The 14,437-nt window shown below is 51.3% G+C and overlaps 1 protein-coding gene across 2 annotated transcripts; it reads left to right on the top strand.

Moving 5' to 3' along the window:
• The first annotated feature begins 217 nt into the window (after window positions 1-217).
• On the top strand, window positions 218-12,617 carry REX1BD (required for excision 1-B domain containing). 2 transcript variants are annotated; one of them, XM_063146986.1, is made up of 5 exons: window positions 218-275; window positions 5,633-5,715; window positions 8,293-8,497; window positions 10,632-10,720; window positions 12,180-12,333. In XM_063146986.1, the coding sequence occupies exons 1-5, from the start codon at window positions 273-275 to the stop codon at window positions 12,250-12,252; spliced, it is 453 nt and encodes a 150-aa protein (XP_063003056.1). In that variant the 5' UTR covers window positions 218-272; the 3' UTR covers window positions 12,253-12,333. The 2 variants fall into 2 exon arrangements, with proteins under 2 accessions (XP_063003056.1, XP_063003055.1); XM_063146985.1 differs by lacking the exon at window positions 10,632-10,720 and having other exon boundaries at window positions 12,180-12,617.
• The last annotated feature ends 1,820 nt before the right edge of the window (window positions 12,618-14,437 follow it).

The following is a 14,437-nucleotide window of genomic DNA, read 5'->3' on the forward strand; positions in this document are numbered from 1 at the left end:
TGCTGCAGCTGAAGGAGACCCCTCTGTGGGGGTAACTCAGAAGGGTTTGGAGGCTAGGAAGCCATCAAGCCCGGTACGGTAGCCTACACCGCAGGGGTGGCGTAAGCTTGCCTCACCACCACCGCTTCCATTCAAATGGAAATACCATTCTAAATGGTATTTTTTTTAGGCTGAACCAGGAAATGCCGTATCTCGACAATGGGCGGAGTCACTCTACCCTTTTTGTAGCTCTGTGGTGAAGAGTCTGGGAATTGCAAGTCAGTTCTGCTGCAATGGTGAGCCAAGAGCGGGGGATAATGGGTCTGGGGGTTTTCTCTGCTCAGCCTTTCCTTGCACGGGAGGCTGCAGCATCTGCAAGGGTGGGCGTTGCAAAAAGTTAAAAGTGGGAGAGAGAACAGAAAAAAGGAGAGACCAAAAAACCCCCTCCAAATCAAGAGGCCTGTTGCAACAGCAAAACACATTTTTCCGTGTTGTGCAGCGCCTGGCAAGATCAGCAGTGGCCACGAGAGGGCGCGCGAACGCAGGCGGTCTAGCCCAGGGAAAGATGGAGAGTGCAAGACCATGCAGGTCTACTCGTCGGTGAGCCGGATGGAGCTTACCCCAGGGTAAATGGCTGCAGGGTTGCAGTCCTGTTCAGTACAATCCTGTGTGCATGTCTACTCGGGAGTAGCCCCCCTTGAGTCCAATGGACCTTACTCCCAGGTAAAAGGGTGCAGTGTAGTCCTGTGCATGTCTACTCGGGAGGTAAGCCCCCGTGAGTCCAATGGACCTTACTCCCAGGGAAATGGGTTACATGCCTGTAGCCCTGATAGTGCAGTTTTGTACATGTCTACTTGGAAGTAAGTGTTCAGTGGAGCTTATTCCCAGCTAAGTGAATACAGGATTATTATTATTATTATTGTGTAATTTATTATTATTATTATTGTGTAATATTTATAAGCATATAGGTAGCATTTTTGAGTGGAGCAGTACGACGATTTGTTTCCTGGCCGGCACTTAGATGGCTTTTTAGCAAATAAGGCAGCATATCAACGGTTATGAAATGAGTCCGTATGTTGCTGGCGGTGGGCATCGTCGCCACTGGACTGGCGAAGAAAGCCGGGATTCTAGATGGACCCACTCGGATACTGATCCAACAGGGATTCTCTTACGGCCTGCTCAAAGAGGATTTTAAAAAGAGAGATGAATTCACTGATGCCGTTCAGACAACACGCAAAGTGAGCCTCGCAGTTAAGCGTTTGGACCTAAATACGATGGCTTAGCGTGTCGTGTGAACCATGGTTTAGCCTGCTGTGTGAACCCTTCCTAACCATGGCTTAGCGTGTCGTGTGAACCGTGGTTTAGCCTGCTGTGTGAACCCTTCCTAACCATGGCTTAGCGTGTCGTGTGAACCATGGTTTAGCCTGCTGTGTGAACCCCTCCTAACCATGGCTTAGCGTGTCGTGTGAACCATGGCTTAGCCTGCTGTGTGAACCCTTCCTAACCATGGCTTAGCGTGTCATGTGAACCATGGTTTAGCCTGCTGTATGAACCCCTCCTAACCATGGCTTAGCGTGTCGTGTGAACCATGGCTTAGCCTGCTGTGTGAACCCTTCCTAAACATGGCTTAGCGTGTCGTGTGAACCATGGTTTAGCCTGCTGTATGAATCCTTCCTAACCATGGCTTAGCGTGTCGTGTGAACCATAGTTTAGCCTGCTGTGTGAACCCTTCCTAACCATGGCTTAGCGTGTCGTGTGAACCATGGTTTAGCCTGCTGTGTGAACCCTTCCTAACCATGGCTTAGTGTGTCGTGTGAACCATGGTTTAGCCTGCTGTGTGAACCCTTCCTAACCATGGCTTAGTGTGTCGTGTGAACCATGGTTTAGCCTGCTGTATGAATCCTTCCTAACCATGGCTTAGCGTGTCGTGTGAACCATAGTTTAGCCTGCTGTGTGAACCCTTCCTAACCATGGCTTAGCGTGTCGTGTGAACCATGGTTTAGCCTGCTGTGTGAACCCTTCCTAACCATGGCTTAGCGTGTCATGTGAACCATGGTTTAGCCTGCTGTGTGAACCCCTCCTAACCATGGCTTAGCGTGTCGTGTGAACCATGGCTTAGCCTGCTGTGTGAACCCTTCCTAAACATGGCTTAGCGTGTCGTGTGAACCATGGTTTAGCCTGCTGTATGAATCCTTCCTAACCATGGCTTAGCGTGTCGTGTGAACCATAGTTTAGCCTGCTGTGTGAACCCTTCCTAACCATGGCTTAGCGTGTCGTGTGAACCATGGTTTAGCCTGCTGTGTGAACCCTTCCTAACCATGGCTTAGTGTGTCGTCTGAACAGGCCCACTGATAGGTTTTCGGCAAGATGGAGGAACAGCCCCTCCGTGTTCAAAAGTAGTCTGTCGTGGTCTGACCCAGAATGTCTTCTGTTGCTTCTGGTTCTGTTGCATGGATGGGGAAAAATTCGCGGAAAATCTCGCCGCCGTTAGCTGCCTAAGCGGAACGACGTTTAAGACGATTTCCCTGCGTTTGATGTCCTGATAAATGGGTGTAACGTTTCCTTACATTCCTGTAAAGGCTCGTTCCTGGAAGACAGCGTGATTGGTCCATCAGTATTATGGATAGATGTGCTTATTTCAGGCAGGCTTAGACCTTCCCGGCTTGCTGCCCTCCAGGTGGTCCAGGCTGATTGAGGATTCTTGGAATTGTAGTCCGATCCCCCCCCCTCCCAATAGGAGGGCTGGGGATACACCAGGTTGGGAAAGATAGATTTGAGGGATTTATAACCCCAACCTCCTTCAAAGGCGGCTTAGGAAATGTTCAAATTCAAGTCAAATTTTAAATGGCACCTCGGGCTACCTCTGCTCGATTCTAAATACAAATAACCGGGCTTGTGAGTTTCCTCTGGAGGTCTGTTATGATTGCAAAATGGAACCTCCCCACACAGGCGTCGTCTACCCCAGACGACTAGTTGCCAGAGCCGAGAAATATGGGGAGGGACGTTGCCTTGCTTGCTGGAGACACAAGGCTGCCCACTCTCGGAGGCAGGATACTGGGTTAGATTGACCTTTTTCTCAGGTTCAGCACAGCCCTTCTGGGATGAGAAAGGACAGCTGATTGGAGGTGGAGTCGGGCTCCGTGAAAGATACTTTTGCAAAACCAGAGTTGATATCGTTCGTAAACAAGCTTCTGGCTAAACCTGGGGGGAAGGGTGATGGCAGGGAAACCAATTTATAAGACTGCGAGCATTTCTCACTTCTAGGGCCCCATTTCGGGGAGTCAAAAGTGCTGCCCCCCTCTGTGGCCTTGTGGTCATCTTTGCAGCCCACCCTATCAAGTAGGCCTGTATTATTATGCCCATATCACAGATGGGAAGACTGAGGCTGAGAGAGAGAGAGAGGTTGAGCAGTTTGATTAGATGGACCTAGAGAAACACGGGACTAGGTGGAATGGATCGATGGGTGGGTCAAGATGAGCAGCGAGGTGAAAAGTCATAGAATAGTAGAGTTGGAAGGGGCCTCTAAGGTCATCCAGTCCAACCCATCCAGTCCATCCCCCTGCTCAGTGCAGGAATCCACCCTAAAGCATCCCTGACAGATGGTTGTCCAGCTGCCTCTTGAAGGCCTCTAGTATGGGAGAGCTCACAACCTCCCTAGGTAACTGGTTCCATTGTCGTACTGTTCTAACAGTCAGGAAGTTTTTTCAGATGTTTTGTCGTACTGTTCTAACAGTCAGGAAGTATTTCCTGATGTCCAGCTGGAATCTGGCTTCCTTTAACTTGAGCCCGTTATTCCGTGTCCTGCACTCTGGGAGGATCGAGAAGAGATCCTGGCCCTCCTCTGTGTGACAGCCTTTCAAGTCCTTGAAGAGTGCTATCATGTCTCCCCTCAATCTTTGATGTGCAGCGCAGCGAGATTCGAATAGGGGACTGTGTTTATTTATTTATTTATTTATTACATTTCTATACCGCCCAATAGCCGGAGCTCTCTGGGCGATTCACAAAAATTAATGGTGTTGCCATTAACCACTAAGCCACTCCCAAGAATTTGATGTTAATTCACCGCCCCTCCTCCCTTTAACGTCAGAACTTATGCCATTTGGGTTCTAGACAGCCGAGTGGGTACCCAAACTAAATTCAAACAAGCAAACATCAACTATCTTTTAGGGGGTCCACTGGAGCCCCCCAAGAACTCCAGATCAAATGAGCCACCCGCAATTTAAAGTAGCTTCTTCGGATTTGTGTTAGCAAGTTCCTTTCGGAGCGAGATTCACAGCCAAGGCCTGCTCCTCCTGACCCCGGCTTGTCCTGAGATGGGAACGCTGGCCCATGTGGGGTTGGTTGTGTGTGTCAGAGGAGACTGAGGCTGGTTTTGTAACGGGTGATTAAACCTCCCCATCGCACAGACATGCGAACGCCAGCTGTCCGCTTGGGATCCCGGCCGCCAAGGAGCACCGGCAAAGCCTGGCGCCCACATGGATCTTGTCAGTTTTAATTGGGTGAAATATAGAGGGGGGGAACGCAGCTGCACCCCCCGGGCAGGGGTGTAAGCGCAAGCTGCTGTTACCGTCGGGGGTCCTTTCCCCCCCAATCTCTCTCATCTCCGTCCCGGCTTTGGAGCGCGCCAAGATTGTGCTCTGGGGTGTTCGGGAAAAGATCTCGGCTGTTGGGGGGTCAGGAGGTCACCGCCTTGACGGAGGAAAGCCACGGCCTGCCCGTTGCGCACCAGTGAAATTGGCTTTGGCACGGGATCGGCCGTGTGTGTGTGTGTGAGTGTGGTTGGCCTGAGGGGCAACGGCGCTTCAGTGCTTTTGCGCCCAAGCGAGCCGACGCAGCGGCCGTGGGGCGGGTAGAGGACTGCGGGAACTTTCCCTGCTAGAGCCCAGCGAAGCCCCCTCGGATGGGGGCGCGTCTGCAGGAGGCCCGCGGCCCTGCCAGGCCGTTGCGATCATCAGCCACGTTCAAAGGGCCCGGTGGAAACTTCTTATAGAGTGTGAGAGCGATCGGCTCTTGGCAAGGCAGCCGCGTGGCAAAGGCAGCCAAACCGGACGGCGTCCGTTCCAAGTTTTGCTGCGTTGCGCGTGTGTGTGTGCGCGTTTGCGTGCGAGGCCGGCTGGGTAGAGGGAAAAGGTGCCTGCACTCTGCCTCCCCTCTGTCGAACGCTTTGCACGGATCTGCGATGCATTTTGCCTCTCGGAGCGAAGGCGCCCAGCCGCCCTTCCGCCCCGAGACCTTCTGAGCCCAGGAACGGTTCCAGATTGTGAATTCGTTGTTTTCCAAATAAAAAGACGTTACTGTGCCGAGGAACAAGCGCCAAGTTTCGAAGAGGCGGTTTTCGTTCCCAGAAAAGGAAAAATCAAAACCCCGGCGCGTACAAAACCTGCTCGCTGGATCGGATCCATGGTCCGAAGCCCAGCGCCTGGTTTCTGACGGCGGCCGACTGAGGGCCTCTTCTGGGAAGCTCACAAACCGTTTGACGTCGTTTGTCTTCCCTATCCGGTCATCAGAGGTAGACGACCATGGGAAATGGAGGCTCTGCTTTTGCTACAAAGGAGAACCACCCTTTTGGGCATATGCCTCTCTTCTACCTTCTGTTCGTTTTCCTTCTTTCCCGCCTTTTGTAACCTCTCGCCAACTTCTTTCCCGTTTGCAGTTGGAGGAGGACGCGCAAGTCTTGATCCGCCGCTTCTACGCCCTGCAGAGCGAGCGCGTGGAGGCCTACCACCTCTTCGAGGAGTGAGTGCCCGTAGCCCTCGGGAAACCGGCAAATGATTCACGGTCAGGGGAAACGGGGGCGGAGTCCTCTGGAGAACCTGGCAGCGGAGGGAGAGATTTGGACACACCCACACCCCGCAGGCCACATTTAACTCCCCGGGCCTGAACTTCAACACCTCCGGTATAGGCAATGCGAAGCGAAATGGTTCAGCTTGGAAAAGAAGAAGCTAAGGGGAGACATGATAGAGGTGTACAAAATGATGCCTGGTGTGGAGACGGGGGACAGGGGACGTTTTTCTCCTTCCCCCTTAATACTATCACCCAGTGGGGACAGACCATGAAGCTGATGGGTGGGGGAGATTCAGGCCTTCTTCACACAGCGCAGAGTTAAACTAGGGAACTCACTACCACAAGATGTAGTAGTGATGGCCACCAATCTGGATGGCTTTGAAAGGGGGTTGGATCAATTCCTGGAAGAGGCGAAGGCGATCCGTGGCTACTAGCCCTGATGGCTCTGTGCTATCTCCAGTATTCGAGGCAATAAACCTGTGCGCACCAGTTGCTGGGGAACATGGGCGGGAGGGTGCTGTTGGATCCATCGGCTACTACGTGAACAGAGTGCTGGACTGGATGGACCCGATGTTCTTATAGGTGGAGCTGTTGTTAGAGGCATGAAATTAAAATAGTTCTTTTTAATTTTAATTTAAAAAAAAAACTTTAGGGAGAAGGACTAAAAAAAATGGAGGTGTTTTTCGCAGTCACCCGATTACCGCGTGCACAGGGCACACCGGCGAGACGCAGGTGGACGCTTCGGCCATGGCGGCGTCTTCACCCCGTAGCTCATTCACCCACCGTATTTCCACGCCGATCCGTCCATCTGGGAAAGAGGCCCAGCAGGAGGCCTGCTCCCACACGGCCTTTTTGTACACCCACCCACACAAGGGCTTTTTCTCCGGGTGCTTGATTGAGTCCAGATTTGCCAGACGAAACTCACCACCCCAACACCTGTCTTCTATTTGCGGAGCACGCGGGAGAACCCTGTGTGCGGATAATTTACTTCTGGGGATTGAGAATTGCATGGCCGACCCCAGCAACCCCCCCACGACTCCAACCATGCAGGCTTTTTGCGCTCCAGGGGGTGCGGGGGCAATGCCGCCGCCCCCCCGCCTCGCCCCGTCCCAAGGCGAACGCATCTCCGGGAGGGGAACCGTGGCTAATTCAATCAAGCGTTTCAAAAAAGCCCGGCCCGGGGAGATAATTCCCAAGGTCATGCCAAGGTGGAGTCTGTTTCCCTGTACGTGCAGCGTGTGTAGCTTGGCCGCCTTAATAGGATTCCGCGGCTGTCAGCCGTGGCTCTCGGGGCTTCGTCCGGCCCGTTTCTGGAGAGGACACTTGTGGACGGGTTCGTGAAAGAGTTTTAAAAGTTTCGCCGGAAGTTTGTAGAAGTCAGGGAGGGAACGCTCGAGAGCCTCCCAATCAAACTCACGCCACGCAACGGCTCATTAATATGAGGGACTCCCATGTTCCAGTGTGGTCTAGTGATTAGAGTTGTTGGAATGGGATTCGGGAGTTCTGGGTTCAAATCCTCCCTCAGCCATGAAGCTTATTGGGTAACTTTAGGCTAGTCACTGACTCTCAGCCTGGCCTACCTCACAGGGTTGTTGTGCGGATAAGGAGAGGAGGAGGTTTATGGGTTCCTTGCAAGAGGGAAACACACAGGATATCCGCCAGCTACGTCCCTATCTGGACAGGGACAACCTAGCCACAGTAGCGTATGCACTGGTAACTTCCCGCTTAGACTACTGCAATGCACTCTATGTGGGGCTGCCCTTGAAGACAACACGGAAGTTGCAGCTAGTGCAAAAGGCAGCAGCTAGACTGCTGGTGGGTACATCTTACAAAGCCCACATAACACCGGTCTTAAAGGAACTGCACTGGCTGCCTATACGCTTCCGGTCAGAATTCAAGGTGTCAGTAATGACGTTCAAAGCCCTAAACGGCTTGGGACATTGATACTTGAGGGAGCGCCTCTCCTTATATATGCCTGCCCGAGACTTGAGATCCGTTGGAGGAGCCCTTCTCCGCATCCCACCAACGCAACATATACGCTATGATGGGACAAGGGAGAGGGCCTTCTCTGTGGTGGCCCCCTGACTGTGGAACGCCCTCCCCTTGGAGGCCCGACTGGCGCCAACGCTGATTTCATTTCGACGCCAAGTAAAAACATGGCTTTTTAACAACGCCTTTGATGGTCAAATCCACTAAGATGGCACATTGTTTTAACTGCTTTTACTGCTTTTAAACCATGTTTTAACTTGGTTCATGGAATAATTTGTTTCAGCTGTGCATATTTATTGTTTTATACGGTATGCTTTTATCTGAGATTTTAATGATATAGGGCGGGATATATAGATGTTTTAAATAAATAAATAAGAAATAAATAAAAATATAAATGGAATAATAAATATATAAATACAAATAAGCTCCTTGCTGCCTGTTGTGGTGATAGCTACTAGCTAATGTGGATTATTTTTTAAAATAATAATGTTCCGCACCCCGTGTTTTGCCGTGTCCTGACCCTCTTACCTCCTGCCACAGGGGGCACCGGGCCTACCTGAGAAGCGGGCCCGACTACGACTTCGTCCGCTACCGACAACTGGTGCACGAGATCACCCTGGCCTTCAGCGGCATTTCGCGGGAGATCCTGCAGATCAAGGAGAAGCTGGAAGGGAGCCACCAGCGGCCAGACCTCGCTCAGCACCTGGGCCACATCCAGGAGAAGGAAAAGGAGAAACTGGAGTTGGTGAGACGTTGGGGAGGGGAGAGGCACAGGTGTCGTTATTATTATTATTATTACTGTTATTATTTGCAGTTTTCATCACCGCCATCCTTTATTCAAGGAGCACCGGTAGCTTATATCGCGTGTCGCTGCCACGTTATATTCACAGCAACCCTGCCCAGAATCACCCAGTGAGCTTCATGGCTGAGTGGGGACCGGAACCCGGGTCTCACTGGTCCAACGCTCTAACCGCTTCACCACACTGTCTCTCAGAAGTATGGGCGTTGTTAAGGAAGGGCTCACCTGGGTATGGGCCCCGGAGCTTTTTTAAAAGAATCTAGCAATGCCCCTGGCCCAAGCCAACTTAGTTGCCCTCTAAATGTTTTGGACTACAACTCCCAGGATTCCTGACCACTGACCATGCTGAATGGGGCTCATGGGAGTTGTAGTTCAAAACGTCTGGCGGGCACCAGGTTGTCTGTCTTTGCATTCTTGTTTTCCTACAACTGTGATGTAAGACCATTCTCCCCTCACCTCTTCAACCGCAATACCACACTGGCTGTGGTTAGGATTTCCCAAGCACAAGTGTCAAATAAATAATGCACTGTGGAGTTCAGGTTGCCAGCCAGCCAGCCATGCCCCTTTGTATCATGCACCATTACCCATTGCCCACAATCTTCAGTCACCATTCATTGTGTCCTCAGCCTTTATTCAGGTGTTTTGGGGAGTCCTGCTTCTCCAGCTCTGCAGGTTCCCTCTTGGGTGTGCATGGTAGAGTTTGGGCCACCTAAGTAGCGGCACTCACAGCTGGAACATCAGAAATAGAAGGGATGAATGCGAGAGAGAGCAGTGATAGATGAGGGGAAGGACACGATAGCCTGGAGAAGAGAAGGCTGAGGGGAGACAAGGTAGCACTCTTCAAATACTTGAAAGGTTGTCACGCAGAGGAGGGCCGGGATCTCTTCTCGATCCTCCCAGAGTGCAGGACACGGAATAATGGGCTCAAGTTACAGGAAGCCAGATTCCGGCTGGACATCAGGAAAAACTCCCTGACTGTTAGAGCAGTATGACAAAACAGCAGGAAAAACTCCCTGACTGTTAGAGCAGGACGACAATGGAACCAGTGACCTAGGGAGGTTGTGGGCTCTCCCACACTAGAGGCCTTCAAGAGGCAGCTGGACAACCATCTGTCAGGGATGCTTTAGGGTGGATTCCTGCATGGAGCAAGGGGTTGGACTGGATGGCCTTGTAGGCCCCTTCCAACTCTGCTATTCTATGATTCTATGAAGGAGAGAGAGAAATCAAATTTACTTCATTGGCTTAGTCCAGGGGTGCAGAACTTCCTTCAGTCCAGGGGCCAAATTCTGTCTAGGAAAAGCTCTCGAGAGCCATGTTTCACTTTGGTTGAGGCAAAAGGAATTGGGCCGAGAATACCAGCCTTTTTCTTACTGTTGGTCACTAAGTGTTAAGAGAGGCATTTCAACCTCATAGGGGGCAAAGGTGCACAAGATAGCCAGAATGGCGTAGTGGCTAAAGTGTCGGACTGGGAGTGGGGAGATCCGGGTTCTAGTCCCCACTCGGCCACAGAAACCCACTGGGTGACTTTAGGCCAGTCACAGACTCTCAGCCCAACCTACCTCACAGGGTTGTTGTTGTGAGGATAACATGGCGAGGGGGAGGATTATGTATTGGAGGGAAAAAGGCAGGATATAAATGTAATTAATAATAATAATAATAATAATAATAATAATAATAATAGCTGTGAAGCAGCCCAAGAGAAAGGCCGTGGCATCATCCGAACATGTGACAATACTCAGTTTTGGGGAGCCATTTTGATTTGGGTGTATGTGTGTCCACTGAATACCCTTTGCGTTCGTTTGTTTACTTATTACCTTGATATCCCGCGTACATAATTCTTTCTCTCCCCCACACTCGCTATTTTATCCGTCCCAACTACTCTGCGAGGTTTTATCCTTCCGGATGTTTTAGACTTCAGCTACTATCATCCCCAGCCATTCATCTGGAATGCTGGGAGTTGTCGGCCCAAATATCTGGAGGGCACTAGTTATAGAGAAGGCGGCTCTACCCATTACACCACACTGTCTCTCAAGGCGTGAGGCTCTGAGCTCCTTCTTTTCTGCTTCACTCTCCCTCACAGACGGCGCAGCTGCAGCTGGCCAAGCAAAATGTGCAAGACCACCCTGAGGTGGAGGCACACGCCCAAGAGGTGCGGGAGCTCAAACACAAGTAAGTGAAGCTTTGCGGTGGTAGGTTTGGGGGGTTTGCGGGACTCTTTTCACCAGCGTTCTGTGGTGGGCGGTAAACTCTTGCGCCCAGCCGCTAACAAGCTACAGCAGCTGACTGTAAGACGGCGCCTCCCTCTATTTTGTACGCAAATGTCTTTCAATCTAACTTCAGTGTTGGTGCCGGGACGGCGTTCTCTGCGACACCTGAGGGCCACAGCCTAGCTTAGGGGGCGCAGCGCCCCCTAAGCTGGCCTGTGGCCCTCAGGTGTCGCAGAGAACGCCGTCCCGGCACCAATATTGAAGTTAGATTCAACAACTGCTCACACACCGTTCTGACCTTCCGACACCTCGCCGCCCCTTTGGCGTCTGCCGCCTGAGGTGGTCGCCTCACTCTGCCTCATTGATTTAAATTTATTATTCCATTTATATCCCATCTTGCAAGGATCCCACGTCAGCTCACGTGGTCATCCTCTCCCTTTTATCCTCACAACAACAACCCGGCGAGGTAGGTTAGGCTGAGAGTCAGTGATTGGCCCATCATCACGCACTGAGCTTCAGGGCTGAGTGGGGACTAGAGCCCAGATCTCCGGAGTCCTAGCCCAACACTCTAACCACTACGCCACACTGCCTTTCAGCAGTGGAGGGCGGGATGCAGATATATCTGATTACGAGACGGCAAGTTTCAGCATCCTGTGCTGAGACAGATGGTGTGTCTTTAATGGGGACCTGTCTTGGTTGAAGCCACATCTCTCAGGGTCTCAACACTGCGACCACAGAGGTGTGTGTCTCTGTATTAAAATGGAAATGAGCAATGCACAATTAAATTCTGGGTTGAACCGTGACATCGTCGAGTGCAGCAACGTTCCCGAAAAGGAATGCCCCGTTTTGAGATGGATGTTGCCCCCCATTTTGTTTTGAGGTTCCCCCTCTATTTTGCACTAGCACCCATTTCTTATTCACACCGATCCCAGCACAGCACTTCTGTGTGGTCCAGCAAGGATGTTTCGGGGAATGTTGCCCGAGAATCCCCTTGTGGAGCATTGTTGCTGGATTTCCCACAATGCACAGCTCAGAGGGGCATCCTGGGAAGCTCCCTTGTGCCATAACCCAGGCGTCAGGGAGGGTGTTGGTGAGGGGGGCGTCATGGCAACTGTCAAGAGGGAGGGGCAGGTGTCTGCATGATTCAAACCCCCGCCGTAGAACAGCAGGATTGGGGCAACGATTTGGAGTAAGCACTCATCCATCGCGCCGATGCAGTCGGGTTTTGGGGAAGAAGAGGGCTCATAGGGTGTGCATCGCTGGGACTTTGAAATGGTTGAGTTCTCCCCTCCGCCCCGTCCCGTCGCCAGGCTTGCCTCTCTCGTAGCGTTTCATAAACAAGCGAAGGAGGCGGACGGGGCAGGATCTGCTAATCGGCTCCATATGCTGCTTTATTTATCGTTTCCATCCGGCTCACGCAGGCTAATTCAAACCATCGAGGCAATCAGCGAAATTCTCCAGGATTTCAAGTACGATTCGGAAGAGAGCGGTTGACAGGACGTCCCACGGGGCACGTCTGGGGAAAGATGTGGGGGGAGCTCACACGATCCCCACCGGCAAGGTCCGGCTCTCCCCTGCCCACTTCCCACCCGTCTTTTCGTGCTGACCTGCGGCGTGGCTGCCTCGCACACAGGCCTGACGCCACGGCGAGGGGCTGCGCTGGGTGCCGTTTGGCCGCACGCCCGACACTGAGACAGCCAGGTCTCGCTCTGAGCAACTCCAGTAAAGATGTCTCCTCTCGGAGTCTAGACTCGCATTGCCTGGTTTTGTGGGTCGAAGGGTGGTGATGTGGGGTGGAGGGGAATAGCTTGTTTACATTCTGGAATACAATGAATAAAAAGGCAGCCTCTCTCTCTTTCTTTTTACAAGTTTCCTTCTTGACTGTGCTGATTACGCTCGTACGTTCCCCTTACCCCATAGCTCCAGACCCAAATCCTGTTTCACAGGATGTGCAACCATTGGGGAGTGGGTGTGTTCATGGGGAAGCATTTTGTTGATGCAGATTGTTTTATTGATATTTGTTTGAACGGATGGCCCAGCCTGTCCGGGGGATAAACCCGCCCGGCAAGGGATAACCGCACCGGAACGAGAACATTTCATCCGATTCATTCAAGTTTCCCACCCGTTCCTAATTATAATCCTGAGCCCCAAACATCTAGGTCTAACTGAAAGTCTTTTCTGACCTGACGCCCACCAGACTACATACCCCAGTATCCCCTGACCAGCCAGTGTGATCCGGCGGGGTTCCGCTTACCTTCTTACAGAGGATAAGATTCAACAATGGCTATCCACCACGGGAGCTAGATGAGACCTCTCTGCTCAGAAGGAGTCTATCGCTAAACCTCAGATGCTAGAATAGAATCATAGAATAATAGAGTTGGAAGGGGCCTAGAAGGCCATTGAGTCCAACCCCCTGCTCAATTTATTTATTTATTTATTTATTTATTACACTTATATACCGCTCCCATAGCCAGGGCTCCCTGGGCGGTTTACAGAAATTGCAGTATCCTCAATGCAGGAATCCACCCTACAGCATCCCTGACAGATGGTTATCCAGCTGCTTCTTGAATGCCTCTAGTGTGGGAGAGCCCACAACCTCCCTAGGTAACTGGTTCCACTGTCGTACTGCTCTAACAATCAGGAAGTTTTTCCTGATGTCCAGCCGGAATCTGGCTTCCTGTCACTTGAGCCCGTTATTCCGTGTCCTGCACTCTGGGAGGATCAAGAAGAGATCCTGGCCCTCCTCTGTGTGACAACCTTTTAAGTATTTCATAGAATCATAGAATCATAGAATAGCAGAGTTGGAAGGGGCCTACAAGGCCATCGAGTCCAACCCCCTGCTCAATGCAGGAATCCACCCTAAAGCATCCCTGACAGATGGTTGTCCAGCTGCCTCTTGAAGGCCTCTAGTGTGGGAGAGCCCACAACCTCCCTAGGGCATTGATTCCATCGTCGTACTGCTCTAACTGTCAGGAAGTTTTTCCTGATGTCCAGCCGGAATCTGGCTTCCTTTAACTTGAGCCCGTTATTCTGTGTCCTGCACTCTGGGAGGATCGAGAAGAGATCCTGGCCCTCCTCTGTGGGACAACCTTTGAAGTATTTGAAGTGCTCTCATGTCTCCCCTCCGTCTTCTCTTCTCCAGGCTAAACATGCCCAGTTCTTTCAGTCTCTCTTCAGAGGGCTTTGTTTCCAGACCCCTGGTGACCAACCACGGAAGACTATGGATAGATTTATTACAGGATTTCTAAACCGCTCCCCATGGAGAGGTATCCGAGAAGAGAACAACAAATTTAAATATCCAAAACAACGCTGCAAAGAATAAAAATGGAAACATCAATAAAAGAGCAACTGGACTTTAGTTATCGAGCAGGAAATATCTGCTTGAAAAGTTGTCACCAGTTCTCAAAGTATCCTTGTTCAGGGCTTTATCACCTAGGACCGCAACCTTCAACCTGGCCCGGTAGCAGATGAACTGTTGCATACCCGGGTGTCATCTGAATGGTATGAATCGTTGGCGCGTATATGACAAACCCAGAAAGGATAACTAAAACATACGAATCGAGAATTTATTTTAAAAAGAACACTCGCACACACACACACAGATATATATTAGAAGATTGTGAAACTCTGGGGCCAAATTCGTCCCTTTTTCCTTCTCCCCTTCCAAATTTTGGGAGTG

The sequence above is a fragment of the Elgaria multicarinata genome, chromosome 23, assembly GCF_023053635.1.
Source record: "Elgaria multicarinata webbii isolate HBS135686 ecotype San Diego chromosome 23, rElgMul1.1.pri, whole genome shotgun sequence".
Taxonomy (NCBI): Eukaryota; Metazoa; Chordata; class Lepidosauria; order Squamata; family Anguidae; genus Elgaria; species Elgaria multicarinata.

What these genes read in the sequence shown, in the direction of transcription:
- REX1BD (XM_063146985.1), top strand. An exon ending in GCCTACCACCTCTTCGAGGA is followed by an intron (nt 5,716 to 8,292) that starts GTGAGTGCCCGT and finishes CTCCTGCCACAG; the next exon opens with GGGGCACCGGGCCTACCTGA. An exon ending in AAAAGGAGAAACTGGAGTTG is followed by an intron (nt 8,498 to 12,179) that starts GTGAGACGTTGG and finishes CGGCTCACGCAG; the next exon opens with GCTAATTCAAACCATCGAGG.